Here is a 21,671-nt window from a genome sequence, read left to right on the forward strand (position 1 = left end):
CTACATAGCAAAAGTACCACCACAAAATCTGAGTAAGTTGCAGAAGCACACCACAGAATGCTATTCCAGCACTGGTAAAGGAACTGGCATTTTCATGGTGGCATCACCGTGCAACTGAAAACAAAAGCAGCTGCAGAAGTCAGGGTTGCGTGGTCAGAAATGTTGAAACACGATTACAAGATGACTAGAGATTCAAATATTATTTCAAGGAATGAAGTATAAAGAAATAATTAAATATTAAAAAAATCCTAACCATAAAACAAGGAACCACAGAATGCATCTACATACGTATGTCCACAGCTCTCACTGGTTGTTCCGCAAAGCTGGTAAAGGAGTAGCCGTGAAGTGTTACTCGATGTTTCACAACTGGGCCAGCACAGACACCTAAGTTTAAAGTTACATTGTGCACAACATCTGAGCCCAAAACTGGTATAAGTAGCAGTAAGATTCCTGTTGTGTGGCAACGCTCCACATGAGGGTACTGAAGGTACCCTTGAAAGCAGAGAACAAGTTCAGCAGCTTTTTGGCTTGCCCAGCTAGAACCCAGGCAGTCCTTCACAACCCCAAAATCAGCCCTGGAAAGGATGAGCGCCAAACTGCATGGGAACTGGCATCTGCTCCCTTTCCTTCCACAGGGTTATTCAGGCTAGAGTCCTCTAGGTCATCTAAGGCTTTCCTACAGCTACTTACACTGTGCTCATATGGAGCTCTGAAGAAAGAGGAAGCTTGGAATCAAGAGTCCAAAAGCACACCAAGACATGTCTGCAGTTAGATAACCAGACTGATCTACTTCCATGGCCAGGATCAGCTCCTCTCCTTTCTTTCCCTCCTTCCCAACTTTACTGTGCCATCATCATCATCTCTACCCAGCTTTTCTGCCCTGTTTCTCACTGAATGTGCAATTGAGAGTTATCCTGTTTATGGTAAAGTCAGAGATACGTCCTCATTTTTCCAGATGGAAGATACAAGGCACAGAAGGGAAAAAATGCCTCTTAATTGCAAGTTTGGATTCAAACCACGTCAATCACGACATTTTTCCTTCATGTTTTTAAGACAAGGACTGCAGCCTCAGAACAAGTTGGTGACCTAAAGAATTCTGTTTACAAAGAAAAGGCTGTTTTAGAGCTATACATTTCTACTACATCCTGAAAAACTGAATTCAGCAAAACAGATGTAAAAGGTGATTAAGTGATAAAAAGTTATGGGCTAAAGGAATTACAGGATTGCAACATCAGGCCTTCAGTAAGGATATTCTTCTCAGTTCAGTTCCTAATAGACACGTCATCCAGTCAATGAAAATGATTTAATAAATTTGGCAAACTTCTTATTTCCCCACACAAGAGAAGGTCATTACTTTTTGTCTGCTATAGAACTGGCCAAACAGCACAGTCAAACTGAGATCACTAGAAGATTAACATGGAAAACTCATTAAAAGGTGACTTTCATTACCAGCAGTGTAGCCTCTTCACTTGCAATATAGCTTAGTTATTAATACTTCAGATAAAAGTAGTACATGCTGATCTATGTCTCTTGCCTGAGCAACTCCGTGCCATTCTATGGTGGGAAAAAAAGGAAAGATTTTTAAGAAAAGGGGGAAGGAAATGTAGAGGAAAATAAAAAATTAAAGACCTGATCTCCCATAGAAGAACAAGGATCCACCCAGCTCATTTCTGTTGAGGTTAATAGAAGTTAAGCTCAAATTCCACTTGGGTTAGTGGAATAATAAATCCCTTAGACTTAGATACTTTGTAAGTGGAACAGGACAATAGAATCTGTGTTACAAAACTAACACAATTTTTTAAAGACACTAATTATACAGAAATGTCTATTCAATGACTATGTAGCACATTTCATTTAATTAAAGAAAAAAAGTTTTCAAACTTACTTGCATTCACTCGTAATTTCTCATTACACTTTCAAACCTCATTTTGACTACTCAAACTTTTAAGTCTTTCTGCCATGGACTAGGAAGAAGGAAATGAATGCATGTTATAAAACATTTTATTTGCATCTCCAGGACAGAAATGCTACTGCTTTCCCAAGACAAACATGTGAGCCTCCATGGTATTTGCACAGCACCCCCAACACTCCTAGGAAGCAATGGCTGTACACACTCTATAGATGTTTTGGGCATGCATGAAAAGCATGAAATTTAGGAAACACTGGACCTACTGGTAACATATGCCAGTGTGCAGCAGCTTCAACAGCTCTCAGATACACAGAACTTGCAGCACAGGTACTGGAGAGCAGATTTGCACTTGTGCAGTGGGCAACTCATGGATTTCTAAATTTCCAGATAACGAGTTGCTTGCCAAGACTTTGGAAGTCACAGGCAAATTTTGCCACAACTAAGCTAACACCTCCAAGGAAACTGGGATGTAGAGTAGACCTGCTACTGATGTATAATTGTATCAGCTGAAAGTAAGAACTTGCATTAATCAAACCCACCACACATTGAAATATAAAATATTAACACTGTTGTTCTTGGAAATAAGAATAGAAAGTGTACGTATATATTCCTAAATGGAAAGACAATGAGATGGGTGCCTCAGGGTATGAATACTAGAGGTTATAAGAGGGAAAAAATTAAAATGTATATTAAGAACAGTTCCCTGGAGTCTGAAGTATTATGGGGCAGGGGGGATCCTTTTTTAAAAGCATTATAAATACTGTTTTCTTGTGCATCAGTAACCTTATGAACTGACATGAATGTTTAAAATAGCAAGTGTGTCAGTTATTAGTTTACTGTGGAAGGAATTTCAGATTTGCAAGGGTAAACATCAACAACCAAGTAGAAATATTTAGCAAGAATCGTTGCTGTTCACATGTTTTGGTTCATATGCTGGTGGTAGCCGCCCAGAGAGCTGAGGTGATGAGGTGATGCCTCCTGCCAGCACCTTAAGCAACACACCAGCCAGGCACCCTGCTGTCTGTGTTCTGTGATACAGTGCTTAAAGTCCTGCTGGCCGTTAGCTTCCCCACAAACACTAAGCATTCAAAATCCATGCTAACTCCTAATTCTAAATACAAAACCCCAAAATCCCCCCAGTGACAGAGGTGACGGGGCAGCAAACACTCTGAAACAACAGGTCACTCAGCAGTCCAGCAGTGAGAATGATGCTAACCTTCCCTGGGAACAAGACTTCGCCCTGCTGCCGTGGCAAAGAACTTGTCCGTATTGCTTACACAGCACCTCCTGAGACCACACAGTTAATACATGATGTTACCTATGACATCAACAGTTACTGATGTCAGCAATATTATATATTAACAGATATTAACAGATGGTGATCTGAAGTCTCCAATAACTTTCAACTCTAAAAACCTGTTCCTTCTTCTCTAGGCTGGGGATCCTTCTACCCTGAAAACTTCTGAACAGCACCTGAAGTCACATCCCGACCCCACAGGGTCTTGAATGACGAAACAGCAAATGGTGCAGGCTGACAGCGTTTTGCTTCTGACTGCCTTACACAAGGCCTATAAGAAGCATTTGGCAATGGGACAATTAAGAAATAAAACACTTGCAAGTTCGTTTGTTTTTTTGTTTGTTAACCTCAGAAGATAATCTCATTCTGGCTGTGGTAGAAAACCCAGGAAAATGCACATCCCTAGTAGATTTTTGACTGGTACTCTTGGGCAGCTTGTGCTCTACAGGCTACCTCTAAGAGGTCTGCAAGAAATAGTGGAGAAAAGCAAGGCTCCTGGCACTAGGATTGATTTTGTTCCATAAAATAATATCCGTATCCACCTCTACAAAAATTTTAATTTGAAAATCAGAGAGTGGCTAAAAGTAACTGTTTTGATTATTAACAGAACTGTAGTCATTTTCTTCAGCTATAAAAGCGTTTAAACTGAAAAAGGAATATGAGAGAAAAGCATCTGAACATAATCCTCAGTTGTAACCTGAAGAGTAAGAAGATATATTGCTTTTAGTTATGCAATTTAGTCACCAGGGCTAGGACTGTTACCTGTCAAACCTGTGACCCAACATAGGCATGGGTTTAGTTCCCTGGAGCTGGAAGCACATCACGACATCTTTGCTCAGGCCAGTGTGTGAACAGTTCACTTTTCTCAGCTTGTCCTTGTACTTCCTCTCTCTCCTCAGTCAGCGTTACTCAGAATATCTTTCTGTTCTTGACATTGGGAGCGTCAAAATTTTATCAACATGTTTAAATATTATGTAGGCTTAAATATTCACACATACATAACCCTAAGTAAGCTGCATTTCTATTTACAACTACTTAGCTACATTTGCTGTCCTTCTACATACAGTACTATCTCTTCTAGTTCCTTCTGCAGTCATATGAAGAGCTCCTTTGATCTTTACTACTTTTGCAAAATTTTAATGCAAATTGTTTTGCTTGCCTGAGGTGCCACTTTTCCAGCTGGAGATGGAAGATAATTCTCCTAAGAAAATAAGGTTAGCGTGGGCTGTCTGCTTGTCCAGCTACCCATCCTCAAATAATTTTTGGGATCACTGGACAATTTCAACTAAATTTGACAGGTAAGTATATGTTTCAAACATACCTAAGATCCTACAGGCTCTGATGAACCTAGCAGCCAGGTAAGTGAGCAAGATATGTCTCAGGCTGAGGCACTATGTGCTCCTCTGAATGGATGGAGTTTTTGGGGCGCGACAAGTTGTTTAAATTGATCTCAGAGCTGACAAGTCAGCCCATGGTCTCCTCCCATGCAGGATACCCCTGCAGCTCGTTACCAAAACCCTGTAATTTATGCCCAGTACATAACGTTAAGCATGTAGTCATGAGTGTCCTCAGAAAAATAAAAAGAAACACATGTAACAGAGTTACCACAGTTCAACAAACTGCCCCTTGTCAACTTCACTAGAATGTGTGGCTCTGTGTGTGCTCCTAGTCCTTCCCAAATCTGTTACAGTCAAAGAAATGAAGAAAGCATTCTGAAATTTGTATGTTGTCTCATATAGCATAAATTCTAATTATAATACCGGAGCAAACCACAAAGACAGTTTAAACTAATACTTCCCAGGCAACTGGCACAGAGCAGGAGGTCCACTGCTGTGGCTCCGGAGGCTGGTAGCTCCATCCTTACATTAAGCTGATTACCTAAATCACCCGTGCATTGCCTCACAGCCATCTCACTTACAACCTGTTGTGTCCAACCAACATAATGAAATCACTGGAAGCAGCAAGAATGTGTGCTTATAAATTACACTGCAAATATGATTTCAGAACAGGCAATAGCTAAAGTCTGAACTTCCATTTCTCTTAGGTTACTATTTACCAAACCCCTCTGGAATACAATGTAAGGACCTGGTTAACGTAATGAGCATCTGGTTATTTATCTTTGTATTCTGCTAATGATTGTTTCTTAATTAGCAAAAAGGACAATTATTTTTTCATTTGTAGCTTCAAAGATAATGTCTGCTTCTTAAACACTTCATTAATTGCTTTACCAACTACTTCTGTTTGCGTATTGAAAGAGAGTGACATTATAAGAACATTTCTGCCTTTTTCTTGGGGCTTTGCAGTTGCATCACCGTAACAAAGACCTGTGAACTGCACCAGGAGGTAAGAAAAACATGTGGGATGGTAACCCCTTAAATGGGCCACGTCCTCAGACAAAATATGAGGTAATACATTGTGAGAAGATTTGAACAGAGGTTGACAGATTCAGATGAAACACATACGGTATAGGAAAACAGGGCCAGGGCCGGGGGGGGGGGGGAAGGTAAAGCAAGGAACATTTGCATAGACAGTCCCTGCATGTGCTTCAAGCTTACTGCCTATCAGCTTTATCGGACCCAAAAGCCATGTAATTTGTCAGTGTTGTGCTGGCCCCTCAAACTAATAAATCCAGGTATATTAGCTCCAGATTAAAAACATACTACAGAGTCACAGTTGACTCATCTTTGGTGAATCTTAGTCTTAGATATTTGTTCACATCTACTTTGGAGAAATACTATAGCATCCTACAACTCTTAAGCTCACCACATAATTTCTGAATGAGTACCAGTATTTAAAATTTAGGTTATTGAAATTTCTCACACCCAGCAAGTGAATGGGTCACCTCAGTGGTGAATAGACAATGCTTCTGAAAAAGAAAACTCTTCTTTTAAATCTCACTAATTAAATATATTATTTTAAGCTTCCTGCAAAATGATCAGATTATAGTCAAAGTACTAGATTTCAGATCTTCCAGGCTTACTTTTTTTTTTTTTTTTTTTTTTTTACATTCAGTTCTAATATTTCAGTGTTGATCTATGGCTGCCAAATCATTCAAATCAGTTACTTGACTATATGCTGAATAGGGAAATACAACTTTTTTTCCCAGAGTTTACCGACAAATCCTTTCTTCTCATTATACAGAAAGGGAGAAGGAAGCCAATATGCAATAGGCTTTATATGATTTGCAATATCCCAGTTAATTCCACCCGACTGCTTTCCTTTTGAAATTAATTTATCTTAGCTTCTGCCAGGACAAAGAAAGCAAGAGTTGCTCTCCAAAAATTCCCAACACATTGCAACAGATTTTAACACTGGAGTGGGGATTAATCCTGCAACACAAAAAGAGAAATAGAAAAGATTTAAAGGAAGGCAGGCACATAGCTTTATGCTAAAGAAGAAAAAGCCCACCCTATGCATCATACACAGTAGATTCAACTGTCCTTTTGTCTACTGTTGTAGCTCTTCCCTTGAGTGTCCTTTTAAAACTGTTTTATATGAAGATGGAAAGTAATGGATTATATGTATTTTAAGAAAAAATCAATAGAAAAATAATGTTTTGAACTCATGCAGATACCTGGACTAAATTTCTAAATGTATTACAGCAAGTACTTCAATCCTTCAAACACCAACTGTGAAGCAGCACCCTACCAACCCTCTTAAAAGACCGCTCTCTCACTTCATTACTTACCCACCTTGTGACATAGAGGAATTTCCTTCTCTATGTTGTTTAGGAAGAAGAATTTTTACTCAGAAAGGTATTTTTTACACAGCCATCTGCTAAGGATCCCTGAAAGTGGTTAAATCCACACAGTATAAAGCATACTAAGCATGAGTGATTCTTGGTCACTCATTGAAAGCGTAATCCCCCGTTTTTGTTTTGTTTGTTATCTCATAGCAAACAGGGATGTTAAGGACACGTACCAGAAACGTTTCTTCTTTAAGAATGTACAGTATATCCTCACCAGTATTATCCATTTCATACTTTATTTCATTCAGATATTTATTTCACCTGAGCTTCTTGAGTAGTTTCAAAATTCTTCCTTAGATATTCTGATTTCAGTTATGGGCACACATTGATCTTCTGTGAGATGGAACATGGAATAAGAAAGTCCTCTCCCCAAGTAGCAACTGCTATAAACTGCTGCTTTACTTCTTAATTGCGATACCCCTTGCCAGTCACGAGGCCTAGGGTCTCACTGATGGCAGAGCTGCTTCTAGTGCATTTAAAAGAGCTTTAAATAACATATTCTCTAGTCTGTTTGCTATGCCTTTGGTTTGTTGTTGACAGATGAGAACTATATAAAAGTTAGGTGATATCATGTGGCTACTGCAGTAATAATAAAAATGCATAGCCTGTCACAGATGAGTATTTTCTTTATTGCTCAATCTGTACTACAATTAGGAACAAACTGATTTTCACTCACAGAGAAAGACACACTATTGAAAAACCCCACGAAGAAGCACAGAAATTGATAGAAAAGACATTCCTTTTAAAATAAGTAAAATGGGCTAAATGGTTTACTGACTGGAAGCTATCATATTGGGTCTAGTCTTCTCCCACTGCCATTAACAGCTGCTTAAACAGCCCATTTTGATTTTAATATATTTCTGCATATTGTCTGCAAAATGGATCTAACAACCCTTTGCATTTCTAGAACTGCTTACATCTATATACACACAGCTTACATATACACAATGTGTGTGTGCCATAACTTCATTTTACAGCTGATGTAAATATAATGATGTAAATAAAGCATATAAATGCTACGACCTTCTCTGCAGCCTGCTGGTGTAATGAAGGAGATCTGTATGGCTCGCATTCAGGGTACAAACTCTTCACAAGCATACCTAGAGTTTACTGTACAGCTCAATCATTACAGCAACTACATTTTCCCTCTGGTGAAGCGATACAGGTAAGATTTCCTTATGCTAAACTTAATGAAATGCAAAAAAGTCAGTCAATTAATGGTCAAAAAGAAAAAGTGGTAGAACAGCCCTAATCCCTGATTTCCAGCTCTGCACTCATTCCCTTAGCAACAGATTCACTTTTTATCCCATCTTATGGATCCTTGTCAGGATGGGGTTTTATCAGTGTAAATTAACTTACTAGGCTGAGAGTTACTTTTTATCTGATAGTTGCCCCACAGCTGCTTTCCACAGTGTGGCATTCTGTAGTTGCACACTTGAGAAGAGTAGAAAGACAAGTCTGTAAAATGAACTAGAACTGAGTAAAGCATGAGTTTTCAAATGCATACACGCATCAAATCTGAACAAAAATTTGGATGGATACAATGGATACATTCAGAATAATTTCTTTGAAAAACAGCTAGCTCCTTGCCCGATTTCAGCTTCCGTCCTCTAGCCCTTTCAGCTGTTGAGCTGATCAAAACAAGGTCACAACGATATCCCCCTCTAATGAAAAAAAATGAAACGTATCTTTCTCTTTCCTCTTTTCTGGGAAACAGATGAATTGTTTTTGTTCAAACGTTCAACATTTTAACAAAGACACCTTTGAAAGCAACCCTTCAAAAGTGTAGGCCTAATAGGTTTAAGTTTCAAACAGTTCCAGGTTACTGGAAACAGGAGGTCAGAATCCAAAAAACTTTCAGGCAATGTTCAGTGCATCACTGAGAATCTTAAGCTACATGGAGACAACCTAAGTACTCCAACACTTGCTTTTTACATTTTGTGGGAAAGAAAAAAGAAAAAAGAAGGAAAAAAAAGACTGGCTCATAAATTCACAGTTCTGGAATAAATGGCCCTTACACCTCTAACTGTTCAGATAAGAGACACGCAGCAATTCCAGAAAGGAAGGCCTAGGTAAAAAAAAAAACCCACAAAACAACCAACCCCCCAGCTCCAGAGAGCTGCTTCTTACTCCACTTGGCTCCAAGGAAGCCTGACACGAGAGTTAAAATGGTGTACTCCCCACTCAGTCAAGCCCAGACAGTTTCTAACCCTAAAGTTTAGATTCAAACCTTTCTATATCAGATGGCTCCAGGAACAGGAGACAGGAGGGGTTTTTTTGTATCACTACTACAGTGAAAAACTGGCATCAACATCAAAAAACTTCATCACAGTACAGTTTTTACTGTGGTTTTCAACTTGTAGAAAGTCAAGATCAGTTGTTTAGTGTTTTGCTGAAAAGTAAGGGTTCACCCGAGATAACGCTGGTAAGGTGAGAAAAACACAAAGTGTGGGCTTTCAGATGTTAATTTCTATGCAAGTGGAAAATCACAGAGAGCAGTTTAAACAAATCTTGACATGCCTTTCATGCCCAGAAATGTGATTTCCCTTACAAATGCCTTAGGCATCAACATCATAACAGTTTCCTTTTGCATCCAGGCTCCTCCTATTTTACTCTATTCTCTTACCTAAACACACCCCCCCCACCCCACCCCCCCACCCCCCCCCACCCCCCGGTATTTTTATCTTTTTTCACCACTTAACACAGTAAATTGCTTTTCAGAATATTGCAACACTCCATAACAAAGGCAAATAAGTTATGGGATCCGTTTTTTCAGGTCTTAGAAAGCATTCTTAAAAATAAACAGAAGGGAAGACATATTCATTACTTCTCTGAAAATAGACTAGCATTAATCTAAAAAAACAATGGTGGTGATGATGAATGGAACATATTGCTTCCACTTATGAGGATTCTCGTGTTAAAAGCAATTATGAACTAAGCCTCATACAGTATTTATATCAATCCAATTTTGATGAGGAAGAAACAGAAACAGAAATATTTTGTGACTTGCCAATGTTACAAAGGAACCCAAGGAATATGATGCCAGACCTTTACTCCTGTGGCTTGCTTATGCCCTCTCATATTGTACACTGCAGAACAAATCTTGTTCTTCCAATACTGAAATGCCATTCAACCTCTTCAATGGTGCTCAAAATCCACCGAAATAAATGTGATCGCAGTTATACAGAGATTATACCCACAGTATAAAATTCACAGTAAGGCCTGAAGTGTGCTAGGTAATGAAATTCTTCATCAAAAAAAGTTCAAGAGCTAGTTGAAACAATAACAAGGATCCTTATTGGTAATGAAACAGAGTATCTTCAAAATCATTTGCAAGTCAAGCTTCACAAACATAATGATCTCTACCAACAGATTATAGTTTGCTTTTTTCCCCTAAGTGCCCAAAACAAATCAGGCCAGTAAAAACAGGATTACGACAGCTAGTTTCAGTTAGTTTTTCTTCACTTGAACACTGTAACTTCATTTTGAATTTACCAGTAAAACACTGATTTATAACTGAACCTACCTTTGCTTTCAGATCAGCACAAATCTCTTGTTGCTTTTGCCTGGTATTAGCCAACGTTACTTCTGCCTCACGAGCAGCACAGGCTTCAGCAACAGTCGTCACTGCCTTAAGCAAAAAGGCTTTCCTAGCCTGAGCCCAATTTAATATCAAGACTCTGCGCTGATTCCTAATGAAATGGTAATGATCCCAAGCTTTCTCATGAGCAACCTAAAAAAGCAAAGCATTTCAGAAAGTTTTAAAAACTATGCATTAATAAAATAAAATAATTGTAGACATTTTTGCAAACCTTGAATACAACTGATTTAACTATTATATCACCAATATATGGAATCCACAATTTAGGGCCCAAAAGTATTCTGTCAAGTGCTAGGTATGCTGCAGTCTCCCAGTGCTTGTAGTGATACCACTCCAGCCTTTCCCCATTTTGCCTGTACTGCATGGCACTTCAGTATCCTGATGTCCCACTGTCCTCTTCTGAACTACGCTTTTGCAATACAAATAAATGGCATGCAATGGTTCCTTCCTGCCCTAAAGTACATAAAATGCAAGTAGGTTCCTTCAACACATCTTCAGAGATATTGAGCACTTTTAGCAAGATGAGGCTCTTCATAGCCAATTATGATCTATAGAAAAACAGAACACCAATTAAAGCAATTGTACAAATGCAGTTCAGATGAGAATTAGCTTCACTTTTTCTTTTCTAACAGGAAATGTGGAAATAGATTTTTAGCTTGCCAAGCAGCATACTGCCACCACCAATGTCACCACCTACCGAAAATGGTGAGTGTTTAGTTTGAAATACACCTTCTTTGGTTAGGCTCCTGAGGACATTAAAGCCTTAAGACTTTGACAGAAGCAGTAACAGGTAAGGCTGTGTAGACTGAGGCAGTAGAGTCTTGGACCTGTTCTATATCCCCAAAACCTAGAAGTTACAGGGATGAAGGGGATTCTAGAGATGGCTGTCTCCTCACAAGTGTCAAGGGGACCATCCCCCATGTTAATTTCCAGACTTTTGACAGGGGACAGGGGGATGCTGACTCATCTGGCCCCTAGCTCACAGATATTCCTATCAGTTCATAGTTGGATGAAGATAAAGTGGTACCACTACCCCTGGAGCTTCATTTTGGTCAAATGCACATAGGCCACCACATTGAAAGTTCACATTGCCGTTGCTGCTGCCACAAACTCAAGGTCAGCCTTGCTGGCAAGCACCTAAAGCTAAGACACTTATAAGCAAGAAAGGGAACAAAGAGTTTGCACATCTAAAAGGTGAGAGCACTCTGATGAGCTGCTACTGGATACGTCAGTGCTTGTCCATTGATCCATTCATCTTCAGAGGGAAGAAGGCATAGCGACTCTGAGTTTAGGATTCTAATGTTAACACAAACATTTTAAGAATAGATTCTTAGTACCATGTTAACATTTCTGTATTTGTCATGCTAGTATACATACTATGAGATACCAATTCAATGCTGAACTATGATTTTTTTGAATTTAGAAATTTACATTTTAAATGAACCTTCAAAGAATTAGGGAGACCCATTAATAATGGCTATCCTTAAAATATACCTGCACTGTACAAAGCACATAATTACTTAGCCCAGTTCTCATGAGCAAAAGCTCTGAAACCCACAAGAACTTTATTTCTGGTGAAACTATGCTAATTGTTAGTACCACTTCACTGTGACTCCTTTGCACTAGGTACCCCTCAAACACAAGGAAGCAGATGGTCTAAAAATACATGCAGAGTTAAAAAAAGATGCCTACTTTACTTATTACATCCTGAGGTGTTCTGGCCTTGAAACAGGTTTCTCTATTAGCTGCTATGTGCTTATTCACTGTGGAGCGTAAAAGGAATCAGCAATCAATTTGAAAGGCATTATGCATACAAAAATAGCCTCTCCCCGAGAGCGGGAGATAACTCTTCACTCTTCCTGCTACATATGTGCCACAGACCAATTAAAATAACTATTCCTAGATAGCATGACAATGCTATACATCCTCATAAAAAATAAAACCACCAAGAGGAGCAGAATAGCATGACATAACTATAAAACCGTACAGCAAAAGCAACAGTAACAAACTTATTTTGTGAATTTAGCTGTAAGAGTATGCAGAACTATAAAATCTCCACAGTGTTTATTTTGAAGAAACCATAGGTTTTCAAGTTCACTGATTTTGAAAACCAGGACATCCCTTCTTCACTGCGCAGAATAAAATTCATAATTAAGACATTTTAAAATAAAAAACTTTGATAAATGTTCTTTAATACAAATGTTTGCTACTTGATTAATGTAAGAATTTATATAATTGATCTAACATTTAAAACAACACTGACCAGCTCATGCCTGGATTTGTGAGGAAGGTATCTCTGCAGCACATCCAGGTACAAAGTCCTCCTATTCTGGAGATTGCCTGGATACTGATTGATAACAGTCTGAAAAACCCACTGAACTTCTTCTGTCCATTCAGTGTTCCTACAGAAACACAAAACAATCAGCCCTAGCATAACTGAACATTTGAAAAGGAGGTGTTTGGTTCTAGTTTATTTTTAAAGGCCTAACCTTTCAGTGGGCTCGCAATCCTGAACCTCCAAACTGGATGTTGGACCAGAGCAGAGAAATTTAATTTACTACAATCAAACAAAGCAAAACTATATTGCTTTTCTAATGTGAACATTTATTGTGCCATCATTCAAGCAAATTGCTCCTTTTCTAACCTGGCTTTTTATTGCATAATGATACTGTGTTTCTTAAATGCATTACACTAATGAATAGTCACACCATGCAGAAAATGCAATGTGAAAAAGATGATCAGTCTCTACCACCAAGCACTAAATAAATGATCAAAATGAAGTGATAACACCTGTATGCAGCTAAATGAGGAGCTAGTTTAAAAACAAACTTCTGACAGCCAAAAACTCATCAGCAAGGCATTAAAATTCAGAATTTTTTAAAATAGAAGGTGTAGTAATCAGTATGCATTCATGTATTTCAGAAAACTGGAGCCGCAAGAAACACCGAACTAAAACAGTACCACAGGTTTGGATTTAGTAGATTAGATTTTACCCTCAATCTGAACTCTTGGCCTTGAAGGGATTAACGTCAGGCTTTCATTGTCAGCATTAACGTATGAGCAGCAACACCGAGTCAGACCAAAAGGTCTTTCTATCCCATTGATCTCTTTTCAAAAGTGACTGAAAGCCTAGGGAAAATTAAAAGGTGGCAGTCATACGGCTCTACCCCCCACAAACTCACAGCTCTCAGACTTCTGAGCCAGCAGCGGTGCCTCGGTATTTAATAGCACTGCATTCAGTAAGGTATTAGAACTTTATCCTTAGGCAGACAGAAATACCAGGTACTTAAAAAAGGAGATTTTTTGTGAGATGCTTATATGTAATTAATATTAAACTAAATTTTATATGACCTATCATTATCTCTAAAAAGAGAAGAGCAAAGAAGTATTAAAAAAAAATTATCTAATCCAGTTTAATACAACTTCTCTTTAAAAAACATTGTACAGTAAAACCACAGTGTATTACCACTGTTGTACAAAATTTTGGGACACCAAAGCAAGGAACAAGAAGATGTCCCTAGAACTGTGATTTTAAGAAATGGAAAGCTTCACCTACAGACCGATCACAAGAATGCAAAGCCACAACGTCCCGTTTCAACAAACCGTTTTCAAAGTCATACCCTGTCAGGCAAGGGAACCCGATCTCTCGATGACAAGCACTGCACCTTTTTCTCCTCTCTACTGGCACTTCTGGCACAAATGTGGACAGAGATTCACTTATCTTCACCTACCTAAAGGCATTTATTTTATACTTTTCTTCAGGGAGACTACTGGGCTTTATCTTTACCCTTATGGTCTTAAGAGGGAATTAACCTTCACCCATCTTTCTGGAGACAGCTAGTGATCAGAGGTTCTTTCCTCCCCACTTCAATTCTTCATCTTCTGACTTGCATGAAACAAAAATGATTCTTCATTTACGATAATGTTTTCAGTGCAGAATCATTATTCCAGGATCAGAATGGTGGGACCTTGATGATCACCAAATAGGAGGAAACATTGTAATTACTCTTGCCTAGTAACAAATGCCTTGTTTCTCGCGCTCTGTGTGTACATTTTTTCTGTATTTTGCTTTTCTTTGAATAAATGTTGAAAGTTACTCTTGTCTTTTATGCAAACAGCATCACAGTGAAGATGGCCAGGTAAGGAGAAATCACATCCTACCTCCTTCAATAAACTCAGTAACATTGTCATGGCCATTAGTGCCACAAACACATCAAAAGACAGCTCTGCAGTAATAACGTTTGTATCATATACAGAGATCCCAGTCATGAGAGGGTGTTTTGCAAGAAAATACTAACCACTAACTTTCAGCTGGCCCTCTGTGGTAGTGCCTTTGAGTAGCTTATCTGTTTATCAGTGGAGCAAAATGAAAGTAACTTTTATTAACTTTATATTAATTAACTTTAAAAAAGACTAAGTTGTCCAGAGGTAGCAGAATGACAGGACAGGACAAAGAGTGGACACTGACACTTCAGTCTTTGCTTTTACGTGTGAGGGAAGGGTGCACAGTCTGCATTTATTGACAGCTCTGGAATAATTCACAAAATGTAGCTAATAAAAACCAGCAACAACCTAACTTCTCATGAAAAGAACACCAGCCAGGCAGCTTGCCGTGAGCACTCCCAGCAGCGGTGAGCGGGGTATACAAAGTACCAGTATGCCATACCTTACCTTACCTTTTGCACATTTTGACTTCCCAATTGCACAAGACTTCAAACACTCGCTGTGTGGGGATGTATTACAGCACAGCAGTGCAAGCTCATATGGAAAAGCTCCCCACCACTTGTGCAGGTACAGATTTAGAACTAGGAACACTATAGTAATAATCCTGACTTGGAGACTCATCAGTAGGCTAAAATTAATAAACTTGAAGAAGGAGGCAGCTTTCCCTCTACAAGCTTAGATGACAGAGATATTCATACTTCCCACCTATTTTCCTTTATCTTCTTATAAACTGTATAAAATACCTGACAAACTATTTCTAGGACCCAGCTGTTTGCTATTAAATCCAGCCATCATGAAAAGAAATGGAGGTGGCTTTGAAACATGGCAGAGACAAGATCTAGCTCCTGCAAAAAGTTTATTTGCAGCAACTGACAGCTATCAAGCAAATGTCGGAGACAACATAAAAAGTGAAATTACTTTAGCAAAAGCAGAATAGCAATCCAAGTGTTTCTTTATAGGTGATTGCTTAAATTTCCCATGACAGACAATGAATATAGATGTCTGAGCTGAGGGTTTTTTCGCATGCTAAGTCTAAAGAGGAAATAGCGCCCCAGAAAGTGAAACTGGGCTAAGGAATCCTTCAAGGAGGGCACAGTTGCAGTAGTATCTTCTAACCTTCAAGCTTCAGGGCTTGAACAGCAGACACAGTTCTCCAAAGACAAGAGTCCCTGAGCTTTGACACAGAGTTGGTACTGTTAAGATGTGCTACTTCTGCAGCATTTACTGCATCTAAGAAGAAATTCTTGCAATTGATCCTCAGAAATTAATGTTTTAAACTCCTCCCTTTTCTCTAGAGGGAGCTTTTCTATGAAATCAGTTCATCTATTAATTTTAGAATCTCTGTGTTATAATTTGATATTGAGCTATAGGCTTTCTGAAGAATAGCTTTAATGGACAAAATTATTTTTCGCTACGATTTAAATATTCTTCACTGCTACTGCTCCTACCGATGCTGAACTAAGCAAGTACAAAAAAAGATTTTTTTCTTCAGATAACACCTAGCATTCTTGTCTTTCCAGCCCCAATATTTTTTTATTAGAAGAACAACCATAAACCCCTGCTAGCCTTTACTCAGAGGGAGTACCAGCCATCCTAAGAGTGTTTACTAGTTTCTGACTGCTGGATTTTAAACTACCTCATGTAATTTCTGAAAGAAATCAGTAATCCTCTTCTGCGAGTCCTGATACACCTTAGTACGGTGCCATTTGAACACATTATTTCAGTGACAGTAACAAGACAGTTTTAAGAGCTGAGATTTTCTTTTGCAAAATCTACCTTAGGTGTTTCTGACCATACAGGAACAAATATGGGTCTTCGGTCTACCAGAAGAGTAAGGCAGAGGTAAGACATCTTGGTCAGGAACCATTACACCATGAACTTGAGAGCAAGGAAACCCACAGATTCTGTGGTCTGAAGGCCAGTCTGGGGATCTCCTCTGCCTCTCAGCACACAAGGACAGATGCACCAGTTGCTGCATCAGTTTCTGCCTCCTGCATGTCACCTGTCTCCCAAGGTTCCCTCTGACTTGCATATTCCTCTGACAGCCAGATAACAGTGCATCTCTACTCAGGAATAAAATGAAGAAATTAAGGTTTGTGAAAGATACTCTGGGGAGCGATCAGCTACAGCTACAAGTAGTTTATTTTAAGTAGGGACAAACTGCCAATGCCTTGGTTTGTGAGCTCTGCCAAAATGTGTCAGCTGTGCTGAGATTTTGTCAGCTGTTCATAGACAAAGAGCACCCCCCCCCGAAAAAAAAAAAAAAAAAAAAAAAAGGCTGCATGATCTAAGCCCAGCGTATTCGTAACTATTAAATGCATGGAGAATTTCAAAATATCCTGCCTGATGAATTCAAGATGTCAACTCACTTAAACTTTTGTAAAATTCCAGAAAGGAAGATCTCATCTAAAACAAGTCTGAAAAGTGCCAACACGTTTTACATTAATATTTAAGCTAATACCAGGCTTCTCCAGTGTGAAGATATTGACAAACTTTTACAAGGCTGAATACATGACCCAAATTTTAAATGTAATGCTTGCTTTACTTGTATGTATCATCCTGCTAGAAAACAGTACAATCTTTATTTTGTTTCAGAACTGAGACACCAATTGTCTTACATTCAACAACCCTGAGGCAGCTGCTTCCTTTGAAACAGATTTACCCAGCATTAATCCGTGGCTTTACACTTTGTGAAGAATATAAACAACTCGGAAGGGAAGCTACCCTCTCCACCCTATAATCCCCACATATTATTTGCAATAGCAATGTATCCTTGCTGCACTGCAGTCTTGTTGAATCTGCAGATACACAGAATGCAACAATACCATCAAGTGAGATGTTCACCTGACTATTAATTATGTCATTGCGGATTGTTGTACCAAAAACATCCTGGTAATAGGCCTGAAAAGAGGAACTAAATTTACTTGACTTGGTCCTAATACCCCATTCATTTGAAAGGATGCTGCAGAGGCTACAGTGCTGAATATGCAATACTCCATTCATCCTTCAATTATTTAAATAATTCAGACATGCTTGGAAATTGTGGCAAAATATAATAGTGCTTAGAGAATTACCAGCTACAATAAACACATCAGTTCCAAGTCCACAATCTGTGGGACAAGACAGAAATTTGTGTTTTAGCAGCAGTATAAAAAGTGAATTTAGATTATAAAACATTATAATCCTATATTAGCGCTCCAGTTTCTAAAAGCAGTAACACTGTAATGAGCATTCTAGTAGGACTGAAAAGCACATAAAGAATATATCATACCAGAATATTACCTTATTCTCATTTTTCTTCTTTGGAAAACCTATGCACATTTTCCAAATTTTTTTATTCCTGACAGTCTGAACAGTTAAACAATGAGATGTGTTAACACCAGAAGACTAGGGTTATCTTAGGGTTTCTTTAGTGTACATTCAGGCATATGATGAGAGATGAGTATCAACAGAGAAGTAATGCTCAGATGAAGTGACTAAGTTATCATATAATCATATTGTTCTACTGAACAACTTCTCAAATTACAAAAATGAGAAAAAAATGTATTGGTATCTTTGGGTATAGAGCAATGACAGTAATTGCAAAGGCTTCACTAAGGCTGTATTAATCAGTACAGTAGATACATACCAAGGGCAAAAGCCTGTCACTCAATTTTTGACAGTATTATCTCTGTTAGTTGGATCAAAGTTATCTTGATGAATTACAGAATACTTAAATCACAAGGCTGTATCTCTGCAAACTCATACAATATTTTAATGTAAATTAGCCATATATATGTAAGAAGTGACAAAGAGTGTTATGTCTCTTACAAAACCCAGATCTCAGAAGTAGGCAATGCTACAAGAGCAAAGTCTTGCTTTTTTTTCATTGAAAATACATTTTTAACACTGTTGTGGATAAAATCACAGAAACATAAATGAGCAACAGATTAAAGATTTGGAGACCAGAAGGCAAAAACAAAAAACCCCACAATTTGGCTTTAAACAAAATACCCAAGATAATTGCTGATGGTTTATTTATGATTTCATACATTCCCAGCTAACAATACTGGCATCCACTGATCCAAATTGGGTAAATTGTCCTACACAACCTACCCTGATATTCCACCAGCAGATTGCTATCACTGCCACTACCACCAGCATTTCTTCCAGCTACATCCATTTCTTTTTCCCCATTTACATTTCATAACTTAATTCCTTCAAAGTACCACTGCCTAAGTTTTCGTGACTACAGACGATTTATTTCCCTTACAAATATGGTATTTTATCCTTAAGTCTTGATGTTACTTAACTATCAGTACAAAATTAGCTAGGTCAGGACCTAAATTCAAACCTAGCATATGGTCAATGAAAATATCATGCTAGATTTTTAGCTGCTTCCACAGATTCTGTTGCCTATATAGATGTTAGTCTATTATTCAGAAGCACACATGCTGTGTGGATCAAGAATTTAAAAGTGTAAATTTTCACCAAAATTGTGTTGACCATAAACTTTAATACTGTTTTAATCAAAACCACTAGGACTATGTACATACATAATGATTCAGTATTTGTCACAGATTTTCTCATAGAGGTTGTTAAAACTTCTTCCATAACAGCAACTGTAACAAAATCTCAGAGACAACAGCAAAGGAACTACTGTAAATTTGCCACTTGCTGCTTAATAAATGCTATAAATATGGGTAAGAGCAGAACAATTTTTAATTAGTATCACATTATAATAGCTAGGACATTACAGTAATAATAGGTTTGAGTTAACAGAAGAACCACCTACAGAGTATCTGTACAATTTACAAAAAAGATAAGTAGATTATATCGTTACTTTCTATGGGATCCAACATCTTAAACTGGTTTAAGCACCCCCAAACTATTTCAGCAGCAATGGCAGAAAATTCAAGTATTGTACTATAGGTGCACTGTAGGTGTATATAGAAAAAGAGGGAGATTTAGCAGCAGCGTGTGATTGTTTTACCACAGAAACTTAGGGACTTTCCTGCTCTCCCTGGTTTCTTCCGCCCAGGCTTCAATTTCATTGACCTTCCTATTCCCAGTCTTCTTAAAACCTGATGCCATTCTAAGCCAGAGGAATACCAGCAGATGGCAAAAAGAAGTCAAGGCTGGTCCAGTACCTGCAACTCAGTATCTCCTGGACTCAAGTTAGCCTCCGCAGAAAAGCTAAGATTAATATTATTTATATATAGGTACGTAACATTTCTAGATCGTTCTGAATATTTATGTTCTTTCTGTAAACTTTTTCATTTAGTTTTTCTTTCATTTTAGAAAGAAAACTTTCCTTTCCTTTACTCCGAATCAGAACGACATACATTTTTAAAATTTCTTTGTGATGAGAATTTACTGCAGTAATCTAAAATCTGTGAAAAGATGGGACCTATTTATCTGCTTTACAGGCAAATACATTCTAGATCTCTCTCAAAGACTGTACTCTGACATAAATTTGATAGTGTAATTACCACCAGAAAGAATCATTTCTATTCATACAAAAGCATGTGAAGAGGACATTTGATGCATACCAGACTGTTGTTCTTTGATCCACAAAACATTTTGCTTACTATTTCAGATGAGAGCTTTTGAAGGACTGCCTCAGTTCTCTCAGCTGTGTAAACAGTTACCAACTATTTAACCCCAGAGAGCTGGGCAATATGTCAACTATCCTCTTCAACTATCCTCTGTTCCACATCAAATATAACCAATGCTAATGGTAAAGGCAACTGCAGGATTACAAAATACATTACAGTTACTTATTTTGTATCCAACAAACAAAATCCAGAAACAGATGTCATTACCTATATAAAACTTTTAACTGTTGATCAATCTCTTGAAGCTTAGACCAGTACCCACTTGCAAGCTTTCGGTATTCATTAATAACTAAGGCCTTCAAATCAGGGTAGGGGCATTCCAGAGACAGTAGTGCTGAAGGAACTTCAAGGAAAAGTCCTTCTTCCTCTTCAAAAGAATGCACTAATACCTGTGATGAAAAAAATGCTACTGAGCAGAGTACTCTGCATTATATTTTCTCTCTGCAAAATTACCAATTAAACATATAAGAAAAGCTTACTTTTGTTATATAGTCTTCAAGCTCTTTTTCCAAAGCCAGACTTTCAAGGATAAGGAATTCCAAAATTGCCTTCTGTTGCTTCTTCACAAATTTGATCTATTTCATGAAATATGTTACTGTTACTACTTTATTTTTTTACAGTATGAAAGCTCTTATTCAGAAACAAAAACCCTGATTTCCAGTTCTATACTGCTATGCTTTTACAGATTTTAGTGAAGCAGATTTACACTACAGCAAGTACAGAGATTACTGGATACTCTGAATGTGAGTTATCGCCTCAAAGTATTACATAAAAATACATGAATATGCTAAAAATACGGTGATAATAAATTGTAAAAATAAAGTTAAAATACCAACCTGCTGTAACACCTCAACCGGATCGATCTTAGATTTCAGACAAGATTCTTCTGAGAGGTAACGCTGCACTTCAGACAGCCTGAATTTCAAACGCTCTTTTAGTTGCCAGACAGGAACTACAGTATCTCTTTGGTATGTATCCCGCTCCTTCGATAATTTATGTTCTACATCCAAATGAAACACAAAGCTTTCTCAAACACACAAAATATTACACAGCACTGTGCTTTCTAAACCTAAATCTGTCAGGCCACAGATTTAAAAACTCAAATATTTAAGATAATTTTGACTACAATACATAATCAAGAAACGAATACAGAATTCTCACCCAAGTCCCTCATATCCAAAAAAAAGTTGTGCTTATGGCTTTCCTCATCAAGAAAAGTCTTCATTTCTGCTTCTGCTTTTTGCCTGAAAGGTATGAATATGAGTTTTACAGAAGCTTTAATTTCTTATTCATTA

General features: G+C 38.0%; 1 protein-coding gene across 3 annotated transcripts in view; it reads right to left on the reverse strand.

Annotated features, from left to right (window-relative positions):
• The window catches only part of CCDC148 (coiled-coil domain containing 148), a 78,888-nt gene that overhangs the window by 28,050 nt on the left and 29,167 nt on the right, over nt 1-21,671 (reverse strand). For 2 of the 3 annotated variants that reach the window (XM_055812817.1, XM_027785233.2), the window contains 6 exons: nt 21,538-21,620; nt 21,213-21,376; nt 20,856-20,951; nt 20,584-20,765; nt 12,819-12,957; nt 10,481-10,687 (listed from right to left, as the gene is read on the reverse strand). In XM_055812817.1, coding sequence (XP_055668792.1) covers nt 10,481-10,687; nt 12,819-12,957; nt 20,584-20,765; nt 20,856-20,951; nt 21,213-21,376; nt 21,538-21,620 — 871 coding nt within the window. The remainder of the gene's footprint in view (nt 1-10,480; nt 10,688-12,818; nt 12,958-20,583; nt 20,766-20,855; nt 20,952-21,212; nt 21,377-21,537; nt 21,621-21,671) is intronic. The other variant, XM_055812819.1, reaches the window with a different exon arrangement.

Source organism: Falco peregrinus, chromosome 8 (assembly GCF_023634155.1).
Source record: "Falco peregrinus isolate bFalPer1 chromosome 8, bFalPer1.pri, whole genome shotgun sequence".
NCBI classification, from domain to species: domain Eukaryota; kingdom Metazoa; phylum Chordata; class Aves; order Falconiformes; family Falconidae; genus Falco; species Falco peregrinus.